The following is a 24,262-nucleotide window of genomic DNA, read 5'->3' on the forward strand; positions in this document are numbered from 1 at the left end:
ACTGCAGCCCCTCATGATGAGTTCAGATTTTCTGTGGCCCCTACCCACATCAAAATGCCCATCCCTGAGCTAGACCATGCTGGACCACCATACACCAGCTTGATCACCAGTATACCAGCATCATAAACTAATATCACCATCATAGCTACATTATTGAGGAACATTTTTACTTACTATGACTGTAATATGTGGTTGTTCCACCTAGCTTTCTTAAGATGAATAGCCCTTACACCTCCAGACTGCGTAAGGGCTATTTGACCTAGAAGGAGAGTGATGGAGTGCTGCATTAGATGACCTGGCCTCCACAATCACCCGACCTCAACCCAATTGAGATGGTTTGGGATGAGTTGGACCGCAGAGTGAAGGAAAAGCCGCCAACAAGTGCACAGCAAATGTGGGAACTCCTTCAAGACTGTTGGAAAAGCATTCCAGGTGAAGCTGGTTGAGAGAATGCAAAGAGTGTGCAAAGCTGTCATCAAGGCAAAGGGTGGCTACTTTGAAGAATCAAAAATAATTTTTGATTTGCTAACACTTTTTTGGTTAATGGCATGATTCCATATGTGTTATTTCATCATTTTGATGTCTTCACTATTATTCTACAATGTAGAAAATAGTCAAAATAAAGATTATTATTTTTTGACTGGTACTGTATAAGGCAGGGTATTTTTAGGGTATTTTCATATGTATCTGTTTTACCATTTAAAGATGAAAGCACTTTATGTATCTAGACCCCACCATTTGAAGAAAGTATTTTGACAAATTCAATTATTGTGTAACGTAGGGAACAGTTTAGTATTTGGTCCCACATTCTCTGCACACAATGACTAAACCAATCTTATGACTCTACACAGTTATTGGATTCCTTTGTGGTTTGTTTTGGTTTTGGAGTTTTCGATGTCTTGTGTGCCATTTTAGAGTCACTTTTATTGTAAGTAAGAATAGAAGGTTCATGTGTTCTACATTCTTGTGGGTGCTACCCTGATTATGGATAGTCAAGGATGGATCGTGAATATTGATGAGTGATAAGGTTACAGAGGAGCAAAGCTCATATCCTCCAAAAATCCAAACCTCCCATGTTATTTGTAATGGGGTGAGGTTAGCATGTTTTGTTGTAGCTCTCTAACTCATTCATGTTTTTTCTTAATTATGGCATTATCATGATTAATTTACAAACATCTTATCCACTCAATTAGAAAGAAAATGACTCCAGTCATCACTCACCATTCTGATACTATTGGGCAAAACATAACCCAAAACAAACTACAAATGCATTGAATGAGTTTGTAGAGTCAGAAGTTTGATGTAGTTGTTGCGTGCAAGGAATATAGGACCAAATACTAAACCTTTGACTATTTTAATATCCTATAAGTGAATTTGTCCAAACCTCTTCACGTGGGAGAACTAGATACATGAAGTGCTTTCATTTCTAAACGGCAAAACAGTTATGTATTAACATACTCACAAATAAAAGGTACATTCTGTATTGTTGCTTAATATTAAACATTTTATCCGAAATCCAAAATGCTGGAGTATAGAGCCAAATAATTTTTAGCATCACTGTCCAAATATATGTAGAGGGGAGTGTATTTGGATATGAAGTGAAACAAACTAACTTTTCTGTGTGTTTGTGTGTGCTTATGTGTTTGTGTGCGTGCACTTATGTGTGTGTGTGTGTAGTGCAGGGAACATCTGCATGTTCTTCACTAACCAGTTACTCAAAGTGAGTGTTGAGGACAGCTCTGTAGAACTCAACAATAACCTGGACAACCTTAAAACCTACCTCACCTCTGTCCCTAAGGTAAGTGTGTGTTGTCGTGGAAATTTCCTTAATTACCAAATGATGAGAGAGTAAATCACACACCAGTCAGAGTTATGCTTAATCTTCACCTTTAATAATAATTAAGCTTTTGCAAAAGCATTCCTAGTGTGTGCTGCTATAGGGATCGTGTACATTATCCTTATGCCCCTGGTGGGGTTCTGCCTGGCCTGCTGTCGCTGCTGTGGACACTGTGGAGGACACATGTACCAGGAACAGACTCTAATGTATCTCTAATGAAAAGTTGATAGTGGTCAACATAATGGCAACTGAGATCTTTTATAGCAAAGATCCACCCCCCTAGTCGACATGACAAACCTTTGTCTTAGGAACTTACACAAAGAAAGACTTTACTTCAGAGAGGAGTATCCCATAGCCAGACAGCATTGGCTATAAATAATTGTTCAGTTTAGTCTCCTAAACGAATCTCTTATATTGTTCTTGGTACAAAATGGTACCAAGACATTACCTCACCCAATGGTATATATCAATTGTAATTTTAGATACTCCCATCCCAAAAACAACCCATCCTGGACAAGCTCACGGAGAGGAGAGTGAGCCTCTAGGTCAAGATAAGGGCAACCAGAGAGGGAATATAGAATGGTTCCAGGCACTGCCATCCTCCTCTCCCCGATGGGAAACGTATGGGAAAAGTAGGGAGTGACTGGCACACAGACATTGTGGAGCCAAGAGATAATTGGTTCCCCCTCAATCATCCCTTCACATGGTTTAAAATATACGTTTACACATGACGACAAGCTTGACCTCTCCCCTCTCTGTGGCCCAAGTAACTTAACCCTGACAGAGAACAGATAACTGTAAACGGCCACCACTATAGTACAACAATATACATTCTAAATGACAAGTATCTCACAAGCATATTATGAAAATAAAACATCTTATCTATGTTACCCAACTAATTCTGATTCATCCCCAACAGTGTGTGTGAGAGAGAACGTTCCTATTATTTTCAGAAGGGGAAAACCAAAATAATAAATGAAGTAGAAGTAAGACCAGTTAATTTTTTTTGTTTTATAATACAATAGATATAGCTAAAAGTAGCAACTGGATATTTTTGAATGGGTACACACATTTATTAAAAACATTCCATATTCTCTTCTGTTAAGTATCCTGTAATAAATGACTTGGATGTCACTTATCTTCTGTTGACACACAACCACCTATAGATCAGTTACTGACCTAAAGCTTCTATTCAGAGTTAGTACATAAACATAAACCATAAACATAAACCACTCCAAACCAGTCCACCTACCATAAATATCCCCCTAGAGAATAGCCACACACACACACACACACACACACACACACACACACACACACACACACACACACACACACACACACACACACACACACACACACACACACACACACACACACACACACACACACACACACACACACACACACACACACACACACACACACACACACACACACACACACACACACACACACACACACACACACACACACACTGCGCGGCAGGTAGCCTGCACGGCAGGTAGCCTAGTGGTTAGGGCATTGGGCCAGTAACCGAAAGGTTGCTAGAACGGATCCCCGAGCTGACAATGTAAAAATCTGTCATTCTGCCCCTGAACAAGGTAGTTAACCCACCGTTCCTAGGCCGTCATTGTAAATAAGAATTTGTTCTTAACTGACTTGCCTAGTTAAATAAAGGTAAAAAAACATTTGTCTCTCCTGTCCAGCCTGCACTATGATCACTTGTATCTGATACAACAGAGGGAGAGAGGAGATGGGTAAGAAAGGCAGGGAGGATAGAGGGGGAAAGGGGGATACTTAGTCAGTTGTACAACTGTACAACTAACCCAAGAGACTCAGAGAAAGGGGAAGAGAGGATGGAGAGAGGAAAAAGGGGGAGGGAGAGAGGGATAAGGTAATGGTCGGGCAGGGTTGTGTGGTAAATCGGTAGTGGCTTTGATGTTTCTGTGCATAGTTTCAGTGTGTTTTAAATGTGTTTGAGGTAGTCTTGCCAGTTTATGTCATCTCTCCTGTGTCTAAGTGTGTTTGTCTCCTGTGTCTCATCAGCAAATTGACAGTGTGCTGATAGAGGGCAATAAGACAGTGGATGAGGTTACCAGAAGCCTCAATGGTAAGTACTGTACCTGAGCTTTGAGAACAGGGTTCACGAACAGGCAAAAAACCCAGCTCCAAGTGATTTTAAATTTGGAAATCTGTTCTGAAGTATTCCCAAGCATCATAGAGAGACATGATTGTATATAGTCGTGGCCAAAAGTTTTGAGAATGACACAAATATTAATTTTCACAGTTTGCTGCTTCAGTGTCTTTAGGTATTTTTGTCAGATGTTACTATGGAATACTGAAGTATAATTACAAGCATTTCATAAGTTTCAAAGGCTTTTATTGACAATTACATGAAGTTGATGCAAAGAGTCAATATTTGCAGTGTTGACCCTTCTTTTTCAAGACCTCTGCAATCTGCCCTGGCATGGTGTCAATTAACTTCTGGGCCACATCCTGACTGATAGCAGCCCATTGTTGTACAATCAATGCTTGGAGTTTGTCAGAATTTGTGGGGTTTTGTTTGTCCACCCTCCTCTTGAGGATTGACCACAAGCTCTCAATGGGATTAAGGTCTTGGGGAGTTTCCTGGCCATGGACCCAAAATATCAATGTTTTGTTCCCCGAGCCACTTAGTTATCACTTTTGCCTTATGGCAAGGAGCTCCATCATGCTGGAAAAGGCATTGTTCGTCACCAAACTGTTCCTGGATGGTTGGGAGAAGTTGCTCTCAGAGGATGTGTTGGTACCATTCTTTATTCATGGCTGTGTTCTTAGGCAAAATTGTGAGTGAGCCCACTCCCTCGGCTGAGAAGCAACCCCACACATGAATGGATGGTCTCAGGATGCTTTAGAGTTGGCATGACACAGGACTGATGGTAGCGCTCACCTTGTCTTCTCTGGACAAGCTTTTTTCCGGATGCCCCAAACAATCGGAAAGGCGATTCATCAGAGAAAATGACTTTACCCAAGTCCTCAGCAGTCCAATCCCTGTACCTTTTGCAGAATATCAGTCTGTCCCTGATGTTTTTCCTGAAGAGAAGTGGCTTCTTTGCTGCCCTTCTTGACACCAGGCCATCCTCCAAAGGTCTTCGCCTCACTGTGCGTGCAGATGCACTCTGCCTGCTGCCATTCATGAGCAAGCTCTGTACTGGTGGTGCCCCAATCCCGCAGCTGAATCAACTTTAGGAGATGGTCCTGGCGCTTGCTGGACTTTCTTGGGCGCCCTGAAGCCTTCTTCACAACAATTGAACCGCTCTCCTTGAAGTTCTTGATGATCCGATAAATGATTGATTTAGGTGCAATCTTACTGGCAGCAATGTCCTTGCCTGGGAAGCCCTTTTTGTGAAAAGCAATGATGATGACATGTGTTTCCTTGCAGGTAACCATAGTTTACAGAGGAAGAACAATGATTCCAATCACCACCCTCCTTTTGAAGCTTCCAGTCTGTTATTCAAACTCAATCAGCATGACAGAGTGATCTCCAGCCTTGTCCTCGTCAACACTCACACCTGTGTTAACGAGAGAATCACTGACATGATGTCAGCTGGTCCTTTTGTGGCAGGGCTGAAATGAAGTGGAAATATTTTTGGGGGATTCAGTTAATTTGCATGGCAAAGAGGGACTTTGCAATTAATTGTAATTCATCTGATCACTCTACATAAACATTCTGGAGTATATGAAAATTGCCATCCTACAAACTGAGGCAGTAGACTTTGTGAAATGTATACTTGTGTCATTCTCAAAACATTTGGCCATGACTGTACACATGCAAGCAAGGTTTGATACATATTATATGTTTGGGCTTCTTGTGGTCAATTTGCAGTCTACAAATGATTTGTAATTATGTTCCGGCCCCCCGATCATCGGCTCAAGAAAAGATTCTCCCACAGCTGAATCTAGTTCCAAGTTCTAGATATTCACATAATGTGTGCAAAAGTTCTGCAAAGTAGAAACGCACTGAAACAATTATGTTGAGCATTGTCTTGACCCAGAAGAGACTGCCATCCACCATTTGAAAAACACTGGTCAACAATTACATACATCTCTACCTTTTCTCTCTCGTCTCTCCCCTAGACATAGGTCCTCTGCTGGGCAGAGAGATCCAGAGAAGTCTAGAGGGCCCCCTGAACCCTGCCCTGAAGTCTGTCAGAGATATAGCCAAAGGTACAACTCCATCCTGTGTGTGTGATGTTTGTTTGTGTGTGTGTATTCCTCTTCTGAAATAGTTTCATTTTAATTCTCTACATGAATGGTTTATTAATAAATCTGTGTGTATGTTGCATCTGTATCCTAGTGGTGAACCGTACCAGTGTCCTGCTGGTGGGGTTGAACTCTACTCTAACCCAGCTCCAGTCTGATGTGACTGTGGTCCAGGCGAATGTTTCCTCTGTCAGAGACCGCATCAACAGCACACTGAGAGACCCTGACTGTCATGGGTGTTCTGCCTATCAGTCAGAGCTAGAGAAACTAACATTTGACACCACTATCACTGTGAGTGCAATCGTGTTGCGTCGCCTCTCCTCTCTTTTCTCTTTGCTCTCCTCTCCTCCCTTATTTCTTTCCACCATCGAATGCAAATGCCATGGTAGCTCTGATATCCCAGTTATCCCCCTGTACACACTGGTGTGTATTTTCATCTTACTGGTTTGTTCTGGATGAGGAACGATTCAGGCCTTTTGGACGATGTGTGCTGGTCTTGCAGCAGAAGTTAATGGGGTGGATATGACACAGGCAAATTAGTTATATGGAAATGGTTCACGCTGTTGTCTTATGACATCAGGTCTCAGGGTGTTCCTCCCACTCTACTGTTGCTGACGCACGCTGAGTCTGTTTGTGGGTTAACCCTTTCCCCTCCTCTTCCCCCTTTCTCAAACAAGCTACCACAAACAGAGGCGTGGGTTTCAGGAAAATTACAGTTCATAATATATATATATACACACACAGGCCCACACACAGTATGAGGAACACAAGATAAGTTCCTTATCGAGAACAAACCAGTAGGACGGACAACAAACATGGTGTATGTTACTCTGATATAATTGTATTTCATTCACCCCATATCACTGTTCTACTTTTATAACAAGCATAAGGAAGGCAATTACATGCCAAAGTAAAAACACAAATTTGTCATCTGAGTGGATAGTTCTGGTTTTGCTGCACCCTGCTGCCAAAGAACAAGAATGACACACTGCAGAGAAGTCATGAGCTGTTTGTAACCTCAAGTTTATGTGTGTGTTTGTGTATGTTCCATAGATCCCCAGTCTGAATGAGCTGCAGTGGGTTGTTGACGTCACCAAGGCTAATCTCAACTCAAAAGTGAAAGAGGTAATTCTGTCTGGACTAAATAGGCACACTAAATAACCCCCATATATATATATATATATATGTATATATATATATGTGTGTGTGTGTGTGTGTGTGTGTGTGTGTGTGTGTGTGTGTGTGTGTGTGTGTGTGTGTGTGTGTGTGTGTGTGTGTGTGTGTAATATATATGAGGGAGAGAGAGAGCAGTCAAAATGGATTAGTGAAGAGTAACTGACATTCCACAGCATGTTCCTGTTTGTGTGGGAGGAATTGAGATCCACTCAACATTTTTCATCCATTGACTTCTGTGCGTCATTTCTGCAGTAGTTACAGAGGACGTTTCTGACCATGTGTGTTTCAGGGAGAATACTTATTTGCCAGTATTCCCCAGAGAGTGACCAACGACACCAGGGACATGGTACAGAGTGAGTATTTACCTTCACGGTCACTACTAACTGTTATAGGATTAGGACTAGTTCAGTTAAACTACTTGCTGTTATCGGTCATTATTATTCACAGTGACACTAACAAGAGTCTGATGTCTACTAGCCTTATAGCCACATCTTATGCTTTAACCTAAATACCTTTAAAACTGACCTTGGATCAGTGTCTAGAGATATATTCATCCCTCTCCTTCAGATGTGAAGCAGCAGCTTGAAGTCATCAAGAGACAGATCTCTTCGGTGAAGGGATACATCCCTGTCTCTGCCCTCAGCAAAATCTCACACACACTGGGAGAGGCTCAGAGATACATCGACATGTACTCACCACAGGCAGAGTGGGTAGAGATGATCAGGTAATGAGTACACACACATAGGCACGCGCACATACTGACAGGGCTGAACAGATAAGGTAATTATCCCTCTGTGTTTTTGTCTCTCTATAGGTGGGGTGTGGGTATTATCCTGAGCTGTGTCGTTCTCCTGGTCGTAGTGTGTAACCTTCTGGGTCTGTTTTTGGGTCTGGTGGGACTGAGCCCCCAAGACGACCCGACAGAACGATCCAGCACCGCCGACTGCGCAGGAACCTTCCTAATGGCGTAAGTACTGTCACTATGTCTGTTTGCGTGTGTGGGTGGGTATGAGGATGGGCATAAGGGACATTTGGTAAAATAATTATCTCAACGTATTTGTCTGTGTGTGTAGGGGTGCAGGGCTAAGTTTCCTGTTCTCCTGGCTCTTCATGCTGGTGGTGTTTATACTGTTTATACTGGGAGGGAATGTCTACACACTGGTCTGCCAGCCCTGGCGCAGTGGACAGCTACTACAGGTAAGAACACACACTCTCATACATGCACAATTAATTAATTGACTCACTGATTGATTGATTGTGTCTTCCCTCTCCACAGTTTGTTGACACTCCGGGCCTGATACCTGGATTCGATTTAAGAGGGATGCTGGGCCTGAAGAGCAACCTGTCTTTCATTGAAGCATACAAGTATGTAGCAACTTTATAAAGGGTTATGTAAATGAAAGATATTCTTTCTGGTTTTCTGAAGTATTATTATAAGAAACTCTGGATAAGAGTGCCTGCTAAATGTAACTTTGTTTTTCTTCTGCTCTTATGCAATGTAAGGATTAATGGTACGCAGGTCAGCTGTTTGTTCACCGGCACCCACCCGCAATAATTTTTATTTTTCACCTTTATTTAACTAGGCAAGTCAGTTAAGAACAAATTCTTATTTACAATGATGGTCTACACTAGCCAAACTTAGACGACGCTGGGTCAATTGTGCGCCGCCCTATGGGACTCCCAATCACGGCCGGTTGTGATACAGCCTGGATTCGAACCAGGGTGTCTGTAGTGACGCCTCAAGCACTGAGGTGCAGTGTTTTAGACCAATGCACCACTCGGGCTAATAACCCACTCGCAACCGCCTGACAATATGTGATGAAGTGAAAATCTGAGGCCTGCACCCTAATCCGATAACAGAAAATGCGCTGTAGGCTACAGTCAGAGACGGCAGACCTTTTTTTTTTACAGGGTTCAGGATTTTTTGGGCCTGATTTAAATATGTTTCTGCTTATAATTTCCGACATTTTGGTAGGCTATTTGTTAGTCAACTTGTCCATCAGTGGAGGCTGCTGAGGGGAGGACGGCTCATAATAATGGAATCATTGGAACGGTATTCACTCCATTCCGGCCATTATTATTAGCTGTCCTCCCCCTCAGCAGCCTCCACTGTTGTGTAAAATTAGATAAATGCAGCTTTACTTCTGTCATTATATGTTGCCCTCGAAGACTAAATAAACACTTGCTCACCAGAATAATGTAATAAATCGATAGAATGAAAGCTTCAATATAGTTGACATTGGTAAAGTGTTTTCTATCATCTCTGATTCTTTCGCGGAGCAAAGATGTTTAGGGACCGGGTAGAAAATGCAATAAATCAACAACAAAAAATTAGAAAGTTTTTATGTGCAAAATTTCCAAAAGACATAAGTTTGACCGGCTGTGAAAATGACCCAATATGTTTCTGATAAGATTTCATTTTGGGCTTGGATGCATATTTTATGTGGTTGATAAAGATAGCACCTACAAATGGTAGGTATCTAACTGCGCATTCACATTCTCTCAGGATGCTGAAATAAATAAATCATATTTCCCCACTCCTGTACCTGAGTCAAAATTCTGCCTACATTTGGTGTACAATTTTACTGCAAGAAATGCTTAATTCTACAGGAGTTCATATTAAGGCTATATGAGAGGTTGTAAACCTACAGTTGGTGTCCAGAATTCAGTTTCCATTTAACCCATCTGAACAGTAGGCTACAGCTCCTTTGATGTGCCATCGGCCTATTTGAAGTCCCCGTCTTGTGACTGTCGAATTTGTATTGCGCCTCACAATCATCACACATCTATCTATCTGCTATCATTCTCTTTTTCCACTTCCCAAACATTAGTTATCTGGCACTCCCTTCTCTTTATTTTCAACTCTCCATTTTGCATTTCGCAGCTTTGCTCTGATTGAATTCAACTCCAGCATTTTCCTTTTTTGCCTCCATGATCGACTTGAACATGAACTTTTTCCGCCTGTTTCCAAAAGCAGTTGGCGGTTGGCGTATTGGCTAGGTCCTAAAGCTTAGGCATTATGCACTAATGCCAGATGGCCTAAAATATTGAAAGAAAAACGTCAATGTAGCCTATAGATATAAATTGCACAAGGTGAATGATACATTTGTGGATATTTATTAAGGTATTACTTTGTCTTCATTTAACCCACCTGCCCTTCATCCACACCATATTTCATGACCCTAAACCCGCCACACCACGGATATAACCTCTGGGGCTGCGGGTTATTAGCCAACCTCCACATCACTAGTAAGATTGTATTGTCGTGCGTGTGTTTGTAGTGAATGTGAACAGAACAGGCCTCTATGGACAACCCTCCACCTGTATGAGCTCATAGACCTCAATGATCTACTCAACGTGTCCAAAGTAAGACTGTCACGCTGCGGTTTCTACTCTTATCACATGTGTTTTTTACTTTTTCTATCACCATACACTGTCTACTGATGATTACTGGGAATCACTTTATATGGGTGATTCATTCCCAAATCATGTCTTATGTTTCCACTTCCAAAGTGTGGTAAACGTCCATATTTCAAACCATCTGCTATACGAGCACAATGTTTCCGCTACTCCTTTTAATTATGTGTCCACCTCTCGCCTCCCAGTACAAAGAAGAGATTCAGCAACACTTTGACAGTAATGAGATCAAACTGCCTACCATCACCCTGCTCACACCTGAGACACGCAAACATCTACACAGCTTCTCTGACATGGTCCATGATGTTAACATAAGCTCTGTCACACAGCAGGTACAAAGTGTGTGTGTATGTACAGTACATGTAGATGTGCTTGTGCATTTATGTGTGTGACCTTTGGCCTCGAATAGTTTGGAACGTGTTCAATTGGAGTGTATATTAGGACAACATGCAGCGTCACCTCAGTATGGTTACACAGTCTTATCATAACTATTTCTATATCTGTTTCAGATCAACGTTATTTCCAGCATTAATCTGACAGAAATAGCAGGCATGTTAGACCAACTTGCTACTGTTCAAGTGAGTAATAAAACATGTAACATTGTTACAAACATATTCCCTCCCTGTGAGCACTCTCAGGCTCTTCCATCAATGATACGACGTGAACATCAGTGTGTGCACTAGTCATTTAGATGTTTGTATAAAGACAGTAATGTGATGCACGTCTCTCAACAGATTAACACAGGTGTTCAATATCAGCTGACACAGGAGGCTGAAGGCCTGAGAGGGATCCAGTCAGGCATTGTCACTACCATCATCCCACAACTGGTACGTCTGACTGGCCTGGTGCCATCTGTTTCTGCTCTGGACAACTTCAGCAAATGTCACGTGTGTGTTTGTACTAAATATACAGCTAGCTGAGTGTCTGGATTATCGATGACTATTTTATAAATCCTTAAAGAGGTCATTATCCAGAGCAGAGTCCTAGATATTGTAAATATATATATTACCTGTCTGACTTTTGTGTTTCAGACTCAGTTGAACTCCAACATATTTGCCCTCAGTGTCATAGCATCAGAGATCAATGTAAGTAATACTGCAGAATGTTCAGAAAGCATGAGCTGCAAGGGTTCTTTCCTTATACAATGAAAACATGTAGCTATGCAATGCATGCTCATTCCTCTCTCTTTCTCCCTCCCTACCTCTTTCTTCTTTAGGGCACAGTAGGAGATGTGTTAAATAAAGTGGGAACAGCTCAAGACTTCCTCAACACCAACACTACACAGATAGTCAAGGCCGTGAGTAACCACACGCATGCACGTTCAAACGCATGCACAAACACAAGCATATCTAGTCACAAAAAAATCCTTTACAACTAGAAAATGACATCATATGCCACATTTCTCTCATTTGGGTTTCTTTCCTAGAAAGATTAACCATTTCATCTGGTTCATGACCTCAGGTGTTCTGTACAGTAAAGAAGGAGAGATGGTAGCACCACAGCCATTACTCACATCTTAGCCCACAGTCACACGGCCCACTTCATATAGTTATAGGGAATTCCACCTGATTTTCTGCTGCAAAGCTCCACTGATTCTCATGACTTCTGAGTCAATAGAGAATGTATGGAATTTTCACTTGTTTTTCTTTCTTTTTCTCAGGCGAGTAGGGTGTTCCTAGACTGTCAGATGGGGTACTTCACGATGTATGCTGACTGGGCTAACCTCACGGTGGGTTCTACTACTGTATCACTGCATTGCTGTGTGTGTGTGGTTTGATTCTAGGTTCGTGTGTGTGTGTGTGTGTGTGTGTGTGTGTGTGTGTGTGTGTGTGTGTGTGTGTGTGTGTGTGTGTGTGTGTGTGTGTGTGTGTGTGTGTGTGTGTGTGTGTGTGTGTGTGTGTAGTTTAGCCTCAGCCTTATGTGTGGTTGTGGTTGATGTAAAAAGGGCTTTATAAAATACATTTGATGAAATTTGATTGTGTGAGTGTGCGTGCGTGTGTGTGGGTATGTAGATCACTCAACAGATTGGTCTCTGTGGCCCAGTGGCAGAAGCTGTGGACTCAGTGAAGGTTGTAGTCTGCTCAAATATGATGGAGTCTCTGGTGAGAAAATGATTTCATGCACGCAGCCAGGCACAGAAAATGATACACTGCGTTAATCTAATATTGTTTATTAACCTACATCTGTGTATGTGTCCAGAATGCGTTCTGGTTCAGTCTGGGCTGGTGTATGATCTTCCTGGTCCCCAGCATCATCTTCTCCATCAAACTGGCCAAGTTCTACAGGAGGATGAAGCACAGCGATGTCTACGAGTGAGTAGCAAACACATTTACACACATACATCAGATGATTGTACATAGGTACTGGGTGGGAAATACTCATTCAGAAATAAGACCAGGGCCTGTATATACAGTACCAGTCAAACGTTTGGACACACCTATTCAAGAATTTCTCTTTAGTTTGATTATTTTCTGCATTGTAGAATAATAGTGAAGACATCAAGACTATGAAATAACTCATACGGAATCATGTAGTAAGCAAAAAAGTGTTAAATAAATCAAAATATATTTTATATTTGATGTTCTTCAAAGTAGCCACCCTTTACCTTGATAACAACTTTGCACACTCTTGGCATTCTCTCAATCAGCTTCACCTGAAATGCTTTTCCAACAGTCTTGAAGGAGTTCCCACATATGCTGTGAACTTGTTGGCTGCTTTTCCTTCATTCTGCAGTCAAACTTTTCCCAAACCATCTCAATTGGGTTGAGGTCGGGTGATTGTGGAGGCCAAGTCATCTGATGCAGCACACATCATTATCCTTCTTGGTCAAATAGCCTTTACACAGCCTAGAGTTGTGTTGAGTCATTGTCCTGTTGAAAAACAAATGATCGTCCCACTAAGTGCAAACCAGATGGGATGGCGTATCGCTGCAGAATGCTGTGGTAGCCATGCTGGTTAAGTGTGCTTTGAATTCTAAATAAATCACTGACAGTGTCACCAGCAAAGCACCATCACACCTCCTCCTCCATGCTTCATGGTGGGAACCACACATGTGGAGATCATCCGTTCAGCTACTCTGCGTCTCACAAAGACACTGGGTAGGAAAAAATAATCTCAAATTTGGACTCATCAGACCAAAGGACAGATTTCCACTGGTCTAATGTCCATTGCTCATGTTTCCTGGCCCAAGCAAGTCTATTCTTCTTATTGGTGACCTTTAGTAGTGGTTTCTTTGCAGCAATTTGTCCATGATGGCCTGATTCATGCAGTCTTCTCTGAACAGTTGATGTTGAGATGTCTGTTACTTGAACTCTGTGAAGCATTTATCTGAACTGCAATTTCTGAGGCTGGTAACTCTGTTTTATTTTATTTATTTTACCTTTGTTTAACCAGGTAGGCAAGTTGAGAACAAGTTCTCATTTACATCTGCGACCTGGCCAAGATAAAGCAAAGCAGTTCGACACATACAACAACACAGAGTTATACATGGAGTAAAACAAACATACAGTCAATAATACAATACAAAAACAAGTCTATATACAATGTGAGCAAATGAGGTGAGATAAGGGAGGTAACGGCAATAAAAAGGCCACAGTGGTGAAGTAAATACAATATAGCAATTAAAAACACTGGAATGGTAGATTTGCAGTAGGTGAATGTGCGAAGCAGAAATACTTGGGTGAAAGGGAGCAAAATAAATAAATACAGTAGGGGATGAGGTACTTGTTTGGGCTATTTATACAGTGCCTTGCGAAAGTATTCGGCCCCCTTGAACTTTGCGACCTTTGGCCACATTTCAGGCTTCAAACATAAAGATATAAAACTGTATTTTTTTGTGAAGAATCAACAACAAGTGGGACACAATCATGAAGTGGAACGACATTTATTGGATATTTCAAACTTTTTAAACAAATCAAAAACTGAAAAATTGGGCGTGCAAAATTATTAAGTAAAACCCTTGAATGAGTAGGTGTGCCCAAACATTTGACTGGTACTGTATATACCAGAGTTCAAGTGCTGATCTAGCGTCAGGTCCACTGCCCGCCCATAATAAGATGATTATCTTATTATTCGTTATGATCTAAAAGGCTAAACGGATCCTATGTCAGCACTCCTACTCTATTACTTTTTGTGAACACGTGCTTAGGACACTATGACACTGATTGAAACATTGTTGTAATGAAGCTGGAATGGGAACAACATACAATCTCTCTTTTTGTCTTGTCTCATCTCTCTCCTCACAGAAACCACATAGCCAAGAACATCCTCCCCCGAGCCCAAGTCAAACCCTACTGAGCTGGGGGAAAGAGAGGACTGGCAAGGGTTGTTACTGCTCTCAGGGAATAGAACCAGGGCTCTGCCACCCCACCCTGACAGAGGGATATGAATGGGTCGAACGCTACATGTACCACCTGAATAATAATATGATATATCAAATAGGGTAGGTACAAGTTGCCGGCTTCAACATAACGTCTATAATCATGTCATTGTGTTGTTTGTCTACAATGTCATTGACTTTTAATTTTTTTTTTGATATATATATTTTTTCCTCGAAATGAATGATATTGATTGAAATATTTGATTCTGCAATGATACAATTTTGTACCAGACAATGAGTAGGATATGTGTTACGAAGCACTTTAGTAGGTCTGTTTATATAGGAAAAATATTTGACAAGCATTGTGCAAACTACTGTGATTAAAGATTTACTATTGATAGACTACTGTTTGTGTTAGCTAATTCTTTCTCAAATATATTACTGATATAGTACCTTGTAGTATAATATGTTTCTGATAGGATAGCACCAGCAGCAGTGGCCAACAGAAACGTGTTCTGCATGTGATTGATTGCTGTTTACAGGATGCAGTCTAAAAATGGTGCAAATCAATCAATGCGTTTACAGTTCAGTAGTACAGTTCCCGCTCAGCCCAGTCAAAACTGTTCGCTGCTCTGGCTCCCCAATGGTGGAACAAACTCCCTCACGACCCCAGGACAGCGGAGTCAATCACCACCTTCCGGAGACACCTGAAACCCCACCTCTTTAAGGAATACCTAGGATAGGATAAAGTAATCCTTCTCACCCCCCTTAAAAGATTTAGATGCACTATTGTAAAGTGGCTGTTCCACTGGATGTCATAAGGTGAATGCACCAATTTGTAAGTCGCTCTGGATAAGAGCGTCTGCTAAATGACTTAAATGTAATGTAAATGTTTAGGTTTACAGCACAGATCCACCTGATTCAGTGAACACAACCTCTCAGCATCACGATGGGGGAAGTAGGGGAGCAAAGGGAAGTGTGGGTATCAGGTTGAATTTGACCTCAATGACCGATATGAATTGTTCCGCAGTATTCTAGCCTCTGGGATCAGCCTCCTTCCCACTCTCTCCCTCCGCAGCAGGATTATCTGAGACAGAGATAGTGAGTCCCCATTGTCTTCAGCCAGGTGGTGTCACTCCAGAGGAAACCTCGATCAACAGTGCAGATGAAAATCTAGCGTAAGACAATAAGCGGGGCCCTCCACCACCCTTTCCCCCCCCCCCCCACTCCAAGGTTAATGATAATTCAACCGACATGATGATATCCTTCTCACACACCCCTGGGGAACCTGCCTGTCTGCTGTGAAACAAGAGACGCACGCATGCACACACACAGTTCCATAGCCATGACAATAAGGAGTGGCATTGTTTAGTAGACAGGGTAAGGAAGGACATTTTCACACACACACACACACACACACACACACACACACACACACACACACACACACACACACACACACACACACACACACACACACACACACACCAGGCTGTACTCCCACTGCATACATGCACATTAATCCTTCGACTGGTCCACACACTAAGCTGTGTGCAGCTCTAAAGAGATTTAGGCCTAGATTCAATCAGATCAAGCGTTAACCGGCGATTGCAGACATGCGCATAGCGGATGTTTTGCCAGTGTGAACACATTCCAGTGTTCAAACTTTTAAACAAGGCTGCATGGGATTTATCTTAATGCTACGGCATGCAGCTAATGGCAATGCCTGTTTTTTTTAGGTATAATGCTGGGAGCCACTTGTGGATTTGACAGCTCCACCTCAGACACTATCCACTAAGTTGGCTAAAGCAGATCTGATTGAATTGAGCCCTTGGTCATAGCTGGGCTATGGCCATATTGAGCTTAAAACCCAAAGCTATGGGAGCAGTGGGTCATCATGTGTCCTCAATGTAACTAGTAAATGTAGTGTTTTCTCTGTTTCGTTGACTATAATGGGTTTAAACATAGCAAGATAGGAGTTAGCCAGGTCTGTTTGTGCTATGACAAACATATGGGACCAGGCTAGTTTAAACAAAAGGTAACAATCACAATGTTTTTGTATCTAAGAGTGAGTTGGCAATGTCAAGGGCCTAACAACCCAGAACAACGTGTGGGAGCCATGCCTTATGGTGAGGATGAGAAACTATTCACAGAACAGAAACACAGGTAAAAACAAGGGCATTTCTCAGTGACATACATATTGGGCACATTCGGCTCAGGCCTGCATAGAATATCAGCTCTTTACCACATCACTATGATGTAATGATCTCGTAAACTGTACAGTCTTGCACATAATATGGCTATCTGGAACACACCCAATTACACTCAACAAGTTAGCCTGGTTACCTGCCTGTTTCTGATGTTAGCAATACTACATTGTTGCCTTAGCAGGACAACGGCCAGTTAGCTAAATCAGAAATAGACTGAGAAAATACAACACAATACTATCAAACAGTATATTCCAAAATAGCAAACACCAAACAGAGACCATATAGAAGTTTTAACTTGGGTTTAATAACACACACATTTTGCATTCAAACATTTGATATCTGTGTGGCTGAAAGTGAAACACTGCAGAAGGCTGAAGTACTGTACATGGAACAGTCATCAAAGCTGACTGGAAAAGACAATTTGATAACAGGCAATAAAAAAGGGGAACTCCACCTGTCAAAGTGGAGCAAAGGCAAATAAACAAGGACTTCCATTTCTGAGCACATTCACCTGTCTGGATTGAATAGTAGGATGGTAGGCAATGGTGTTTTATGGGATTTTCTTGTTATGCTAAGGCTTTATACATCCATCCATTCTCACATACTGCAGGGGTATCAAATTCAAGTCGATGGCTGCAATCCTACTGGTTTTAGTTTCACTTATTGATCACTGATTGGCCAGAGAGTATACAGTCTGATTAAAAGTAATAAAATAAATTGCCATTGCGGCCCCCGAGGACTGTAGCTGTGCACACAACATACTGGGATAGTCTCGTCACTTATCATATGCACAGTGAAACATCAAACTAACAGAAAGTCACAAGTCATCACAAGTCACAGCATCTCATGAGCCATACCCGGCATCCCAATTAGAAACCATTTTCACTGGAGTGCACTCCTCCGCAGATTTAAAAGCATAGAGCTGGTGTTAGTATGGGTTATTACACCGATCCCATGCTCTGTTTGATGACATTCTGTTTGATCTACGTGGGGGATTTTCCTTGACTCACTTCAAGGAAATGGGTGGAGAATTCAGGCACAGAGTAAGTCATCTTTGTCTCTCGGAGCAGACGACCAGTTTTAACTGGACGAGTCACATGATCAGGCAAAACAAATTACCCCATGTCACTCACACACTCACACACACAACATCCATGCTTCTGATGGCTGTATCTATAACAGTGGTGGTGACTGCATTAGAGCAGATATGTGACACTAGGTTGTGAATGAGGAGCAGCAGCTGCCTGAAGGAACTCAGTCATTCCAGTAGCATTCTGGAGTGTCACTGACTGTGTGCCTTAGCAGGCCGTATTTTGTGAGCGCAGTGTTCAGTCAGTTTTAACCAGGTTAGGCTTCACCAACTTCACAGAATATATCTAGATATGAATTTATTTGTTTCTGTAGTCCTAACAAATATATTCTTTAGAGGTGGTTCCACAGCTCTGTTAGCCCGAGTCCAAGATGTGTCTGTACTGTCATTCCACCTCATATGTCATTGGCAAGACAGCACAAACATATCTGGGACTCAGACTACTGCACTGTGCAAAACATTTAAAGAATCAGTTTGATTCTAAATCTAAATGCTAAAGAACACGTTCTATAAAATAAAAAATGTAGGCACTTTAAAACAAGCTTCGTTTACAAGGTTTGATCTCCAGACTTTAACATTTTACTCAGACATGACAAGTAAACAATATTAGGATGTTCTGTAATACTGACAATGGGGAAGAAACACATACAGCATGTAGAGCATGAACTCCTCTGTGTGTGTCAATCATGGAGCAGAAAACAGAGAGAGAAGGAGAAAGAGGGCAGAGGTGATATGGAGACGGGGAATGTTAACAGGAAATGCCAACAGTGGATAGACAGAGAGAGAGAAAATGTTAGGAGAAACAGACAAGAGGGTCTAACATCCATAACGACATTACTGTCACTTGGCCCATGCAGGGAGACGTGACCTGGTGCAGAGTGCCGTGTGTGAGATGTGCTTTGGTTTGGGCCTACCCCACCCCTACTAAGGACATAACAGCGTTACCCCAAATTAAATTACAGGAGCTCGAAGACAGTGAATCACCTCTGCTCTACAGGGCAGTTTGGTAGGAATGTGCTGGGTGGAACTGGAGAAAGAGAGACTGGAGTGGACAGGAGAGAGACTGAAGAGAGGGTTGAGAAGATAATGAGAGAGAGAACGCAACAAGGGTTTAAAGAAGTAGAAAGATATAAATATTAAATCTACCCCTGAAAGAAAATGTACACTTTTTAACTGAACATTTTCCTCCAAAAGCAGCTGTATCTCTCTTAAATAACGTGTTTCACTATGGAACTTTTCCACTGCTGCTGGAAAAGGTATCATTATATCAATGTTATTTTCAAACAGACACATTCAGTAAAATAGTTCATGTTTGAGCGTGACGATTGACTGACTTTATGAGGAACATACACTAAACCCAGAAGTCACGTCCCAGAGATGAAACATTTACCCCCTAGAGCCAAGGGTTCAAAATATTCTAAACAAATAAACATTCAACACAGAGGTTTGTGGGTCAGGGTCCGATAACTGTATCACTATGGGCCGACAAAGGGCTTTCGATTCTTAGTAGGTTTAAAGTACAGTAAACCACCTGGGATATTATGACACACAGAGTTGGCGAAAGCAAAAAAAGATCCAGGTTGTGTACAGTAGGCACGAATTAGAAAATAACATTTTGAAGCACAAGAGGCACTACCTGAACATGACCAATGAGAATGTTCATTGTAGCTTTTTAAACATTTTCGGTTGGAAAACATGTTCTGTTTTGTGCCTGCTGAACAAGACCCACAACAATGAATGAATATTGAGCAAGTTGATGATAAAAAAATACAAAAAAAAGAGGACAGTTAATGGAGTTCTACCATATTACATACAAGAATGGTAGCTCTGCGACATGCACACTTAATAATCTGTTCATAATATCAATACATACTGTATATTAGTCTATTAATGTTCTTTCCATTAAGGCTGAGTTTATCGAAAGCAAAGCAACTCATAGCTAGCATTCTACTCTGTGTGCATTCCTGATCACACAATAACACTTAAATAACACCACATATATACACATTTTAAAATACATAATGAAAATCAAAGAGAGGTATGTACAATGGTAAGATTTAGTAGTCATTTAATAACTTGGAATAACTTTAAGGCAATATTTTGTTCGGAAAGTAAACTGTCAGCTATGGTTAATCATCTGCTTATGATTGACAACAGAAAAGAAACCTCAAATGAAGCTTGCCTAAAAGAGGACATTTTGTTGTTGACAGATTTTGTTGTTCAGGCACAGTCCTGCTTCAGTGTAGAAGAAACACTTAAAGTATGCTGTTCAATAGCAGATTAGACCAATCTCAACAACCCACTACTACCTATACCAATCAACTGAAATCTCAATAATGGTATCAATAGTTTTTTTGTTATTTTTATTCTGTTAAAATGTTTTCGTAGCCAACACTGCACATCAAGTAGAGTAACATGAAGATATCGCCGCAGCCAAAGAGCACTTTTCCCTACAGAGCAGAAATAGACCGTGTGTGTGTTTTGAGTATGGCAGGATTGACAGGTTGTGGGAGTGTCAGACAAGGGTTATGGGGTGAGAGACCAGTGTGCGTGTGTGCGTCTCAGTCGGGGTTCGGAGTGGAGGTCACCCTGCCCCCGTGGACAGTCCTGTGTTTAGATGGGTCGTGTTGATCCAAGATGGCCACCATGTTGCCGATGACATCATTGTGCTGCTGATCTAAGCCTATGCTAGGCTCGGTGGTGGACCTAGGCAGTCCTTTAGCCTGACGAGGGGGCGTGGGAGGGGGGAACGAGGGCGACTGGAGGATGTCAGCATATCGCTGGTTGGGCCTGGTCTCTCTCTGTAGAACCTTACTGAGCAACGGCTTCAACAACCCAAAGGTCAACTGGCTAGACTGGGGGTCAGCAAAGGGAGAGGAGGGAGGGATATTTGAGGAGGGGGAGAAGGATGTAGATAAGGAAGATGATGAGGGTATATTTTTCAGCACAATGTTAAGTATGGCCGTGACCGTAAGATCTTCAGGACACAGAGCCCAGAGGAGGTCTAGGTATGGATCCAGGTCTCGATGCTGGGCCACCTCACACAGTAAGGTAGTAAAGATCTCTTTGTTCAGTAAGGGACTCTGCCTGCAGAACCGCTGGGCCACTTGGGTTACCCTCTCCCACTGTCGTCTCCCCATCAAGATCCTCAGAGCCTGGAGGACAGCGTTTGGCCTACCACTCACCAAAAGGAGATCCACCTCCAAGTCCTGGTTTTGTTCATAATCTGGGTATTGTTTCAGGTCTGATCCGGGGCCAGGTAGAGGCAGAGCTGAAAGGGCGCGTTTATACAGGGGGAGGCTCTCTCCATTCTCTGCAAATCCCCTACCTCCAGAGTAGCTCCAGGTGGAGCCGCCAAGGCCTAGACCCATCCCCAAGCCTGCAGAGGTCTGCTGCTGCTGGGCCAGCTCCAGGAACCTGGGCAGCCAGCTGGGCTGGAAGCAGAAGACAGAGTGGCACAGGAGCTCGAAGACAGGCAGGGCCGAGTTAGCGGCAGGTGGGCTGGAGTTGGAGCTAAGGCTGGGGCTAAGTTTAAAACTAGAGCCAGTGCTGGGGTAAGGTTTGGGTGGCTTGTGTTTAGACTGGCTGTTGCCATTGGTGTAGGGCAGGTTTGTGGTGACAGTGGGGGCCTGTACAGGGCTGAGGACAGTCTTCCAGACCTCCGGGGGCACTTTAGAGGAGAGAGAGCCCTCTCCGTTGCAGAGTAGCTGAAGAGCGCTCTGTGTGGCCCTCCAGGCCTGACCAGGGAACAGGCTGAAGATGGAGTTGAGGTAGAGTAGAGAGTCTCGGTTGAGCTCTGACAACAAGAGGAGTCTCCCCACCTCCTGCTGCACTAGACTCTCACACACCTCCTCCACCTTCCTCTCCTTCACCAATCCCCCCTTCACCTCCTCTAGGGAGACCAGTCCCTTCAGTTCAGCCTCCAGGGACCCGAGCAGCTTCTCCTGTCCTCTCCTGCCTCCTCCCTGGGGTAACTCCACTCCCCTCTCCCCCCTGCTCTGGAGGTAGTCTCCGACGATGTTTGCCAGAGTGATAGGAGCCTGGAACATCCCTCCTCTCTTTAACTTCTCCACAGTGAGCCGAGTGCTGCTGAGACTTCTCTGTTGGTAATACTTACAGGCTTCCTCGAACACAGCCTCTACCAGTAGAGCCGCAGGGCTGATGCTTTCTCCTGTACCCAGGGACGGGGTCTTCTGCTTTGGGTCAGAGTCGTGGCCCCAGGGGTCGCCGTCCCGGAGCATCACTACAAATAGGCCGGTTTCTAACAGCAGGTGTGGTGCCTGCCTCTCGGTCCTGTTCACGTAGAGTAGCCCCTCTCTCTTCAGGGCTATTTTCTCCAGCTCCACACCACACGTAGTGTCAATCAGGTAGAGGGTCCGTCCAATGGTCAGAGCCAGGGTGTCCTGGTACACGTTCAGGCTGTTATTGGCACTGCTGCTGGCTAGGCAGTTGTCAGCTAGTTTGTAGATCTGTCGTAACACCCCATCCTTCTGTAGTAGACTGACCCAACCTGTGCTGAGCAGCAGTAACAGGCCTCCACTGCCAGTGGGGGAGTAGCCATATATATCAGGAGGGCTAAGGGCTGATAGGTATCCCGTACAGTCTGTTATCAACCTTCTAAAGTCAGATTCTTTAGTAGAAGGTGAGTCTTTTCGGAGGAGATTACCTTTACAGGTGCTGCTCACTCTGAATGTGTCATACCGGGGGGACCACATGAGAAAGAATTTGGAGAGGGACATGGTGGATTTGTCTTTCAAATCAGGTAGTAGGTAAACATTCTCACCTGAGCTGATGACGTTGTAGCGGGGGTTGTTGTGCAGAGCAATTTTCATGCCCCCTAAACTGACAGCCATTTCCTCCACCTCATAGGTTCGTTTGCAGATGCAGTACCTGAAATTGTGGGTCTCATTGACAAGTAATGAACTCTCTGACGGTGGCCGCTCCTCACACCAGACGATGTAGTTCTGACTGGTCGAGACAGAGATTACTTTAGCCCGGGGGCTGTTGCAAAGGTCCGCGGTGTGCAGGGGATGCCATCCCCCTTTGAGTTCCAGAAATTTCCAAAACTCTGCTTTTCCATTCTCGAATATGACAGCTAACAGCGCAACACCGCCGTCTCTGTTTTTGTCGTCAAAATATACAATATCCACAATGGGCACAGCCCGAGTCATCCCCAAATCTAGGTGCTTTTGGTTCTGGATCTGCTGCGGTCTCTGATATTTGTCAAAAGTCATGAGACCAACCTTGGGTTTGCGGAGAATGACGTGAATGTGGCGTCCATCTGGGCTCACGCGCACATCTGATAGATTGTTTTTGCAACTTCTGTTATTCGAATACGTCTGTCTCAGATACTCGTTTAAATCTGTACCTCTAGTAAAGTCCACGAAATCTGTCACTTGCTCCAACATTCGTTGCATCATGTCTACAGAGCAGAGAAGGTATTCGATGCGGCGCTAACGCTAGCACAAATCTCAACTCAGACTGCCGATGTTGCTAGCTGAAACCCGTCAGCGGTTAAATCAACCGTTTGTCGTAAGCTTTAGTAATCCCACTTCCGTCGATGAAAACCTCTCTTACTATGTAGCCAACTGTCGACATTTCAAAACAGTTTAAATCTTATGCGTAAAAGTAGTTAGCTAGCTAACAAGCTAGTCATCTGGATGCTTAGCTACCTCCTGACATCACGAGTTTATTAATTTCCGGATACAAAGATTTTTTTCCTGAAAGGGGAGGAGTGGAGAGGGAAATACGTAACATCAAAGACTGCATCACAGAACGTTGAACTGTGCAGATTGTTCCATCTTCAGCTTGACTTCGCATGTGAAATTGTTTAACAGCAGTACAACTAAATAAACTGGTGGTATACAACACTTCTAAAAATTACTCCTAAAATATGCATTCGAAAAACGTTCATAAAATTGTGATTATTAAGTGACTGAATGACGAAATCGTTGAAGTTGACTATCTTT

General features: G+C 42.9%; 2 protein-coding genes across 5 annotated transcripts in view; one reads left to right on the forward strand and one right to left on the reverse strand.

Annotated features, from left to right (window-relative positions):
• LOC124038093 (prominin-1-A-like) overlaps positions 1 to 15,396 on the forward strand; it is a 36,069-nt gene extending 20,673 nt beyond the window's left edge. For all 4 annotated transcript variants that reach the window (XM_046353549.1, XM_046353548.1, XM_046353547.1 and 1 more), the window contains 20 exons: positions 1,678 to 1,798; positions 3,887 to 3,950; positions 5,957 to 6,046; positions 6,177 to 6,373; positions 7,136 to 7,207; positions 7,548 to 7,611; positions 7,826 to 7,982; positions 8,073 to 8,225; positions 8,332 to 8,455; positions 8,535 to 8,623; positions 10,540 to 10,624; positions 10,864 to 11,007; positions 11,185 to 11,253; positions 11,410 to 11,502; positions 11,707 to 11,760; positions 11,892 to 11,972; positions 12,336 to 12,404; positions 12,688 to 12,777; positions 12,875 to 12,987; positions 14,920 to 15,396. In XM_046353549.1, the coding sequence (XP_046209505.1) occupies positions 1,678 to 1,798; positions 3,887 to 3,950; positions 5,957 to 6,046; positions 6,177 to 6,373; positions 7,136 to 7,207; positions 7,548 to 7,611; positions 7,826 to 7,982; positions 8,073 to 8,225; positions 8,332 to 8,455; positions 8,535 to 8,623; positions 10,540 to 10,624; positions 10,864 to 11,007; positions 11,185 to 11,253; positions 11,410 to 11,502; positions 11,707 to 11,760; positions 11,892 to 11,972; positions 12,336 to 12,404; positions 12,688 to 12,777; positions 12,875 to 12,987; positions 14,920 to 14,971 (1,981 nt within the window). In that variant the 3' untranslated portion in view covers positions 14,972 to 15,396. The remainder of the gene's footprint in view (positions 1 to 1,677; positions 1,799 to 3,886; positions 3,951 to 5,956; positions 6,047 to 6,176; positions 6,374 to 7,135; positions 7,208 to 7,547; positions 7,612 to 7,825; positions 7,983 to 8,072; positions 8,226 to 8,331; positions 8,456 to 8,534; positions 8,624 to 10,539; positions 10,625 to 10,863; positions 11,008 to 11,184; positions 11,254 to 11,409; positions 11,503 to 11,706; positions 11,761 to 11,891; positions 11,973 to 12,335; positions 12,405 to 12,687; positions 12,778 to 12,874; positions 12,988 to 14,919) is intronic.
• A 2,091-nt stretch (positions 15,397 to 17,487) lies between these two features.
• Positions 17,488 to 24,012, reverse strand: LOC124038095 (Hermansky-Pudlak syndrome 6 protein). Its single transcript, XM_046353551.1, has one exon. The coding sequence runs from the start codon at positions 23,711 to 23,713 to the stop codon at positions 20,855 to 20,857; it is 2,859 nt and encodes a 952-aa protein (XP_046209507.1). The 5' UTR covers positions 23,714 to 24,012; the 3' UTR covers positions 17,488 to 20,854.
• Positions 24,013 to 24,262: the final 250 nt, after the last annotated feature.

This window comes from Oncorhynchus gorbuscha, linkage group LG06 (assembly GCF_021184085.1).
Source record: "Oncorhynchus gorbuscha isolate QuinsamMale2020 ecotype Even-year linkage group LG06, OgorEven_v1.0, whole genome shotgun sequence".
In the NCBI taxonomy this organism is placed as follows: Eukaryota; Metazoa; Chordata; class Actinopteri; order Salmoniformes; family Salmonidae; genus Oncorhynchus; species Oncorhynchus gorbuscha.

Bases quoted from the DNA above. Each gene is read 5' to 3' on its own strand.
- LOC124038095 (XM_046353551.1), bottom strand. From the start codon at position 23,713: ATGATGCAACGAATGTTGGAGCAAGTGACAGATTTCGTGGACTTTACT.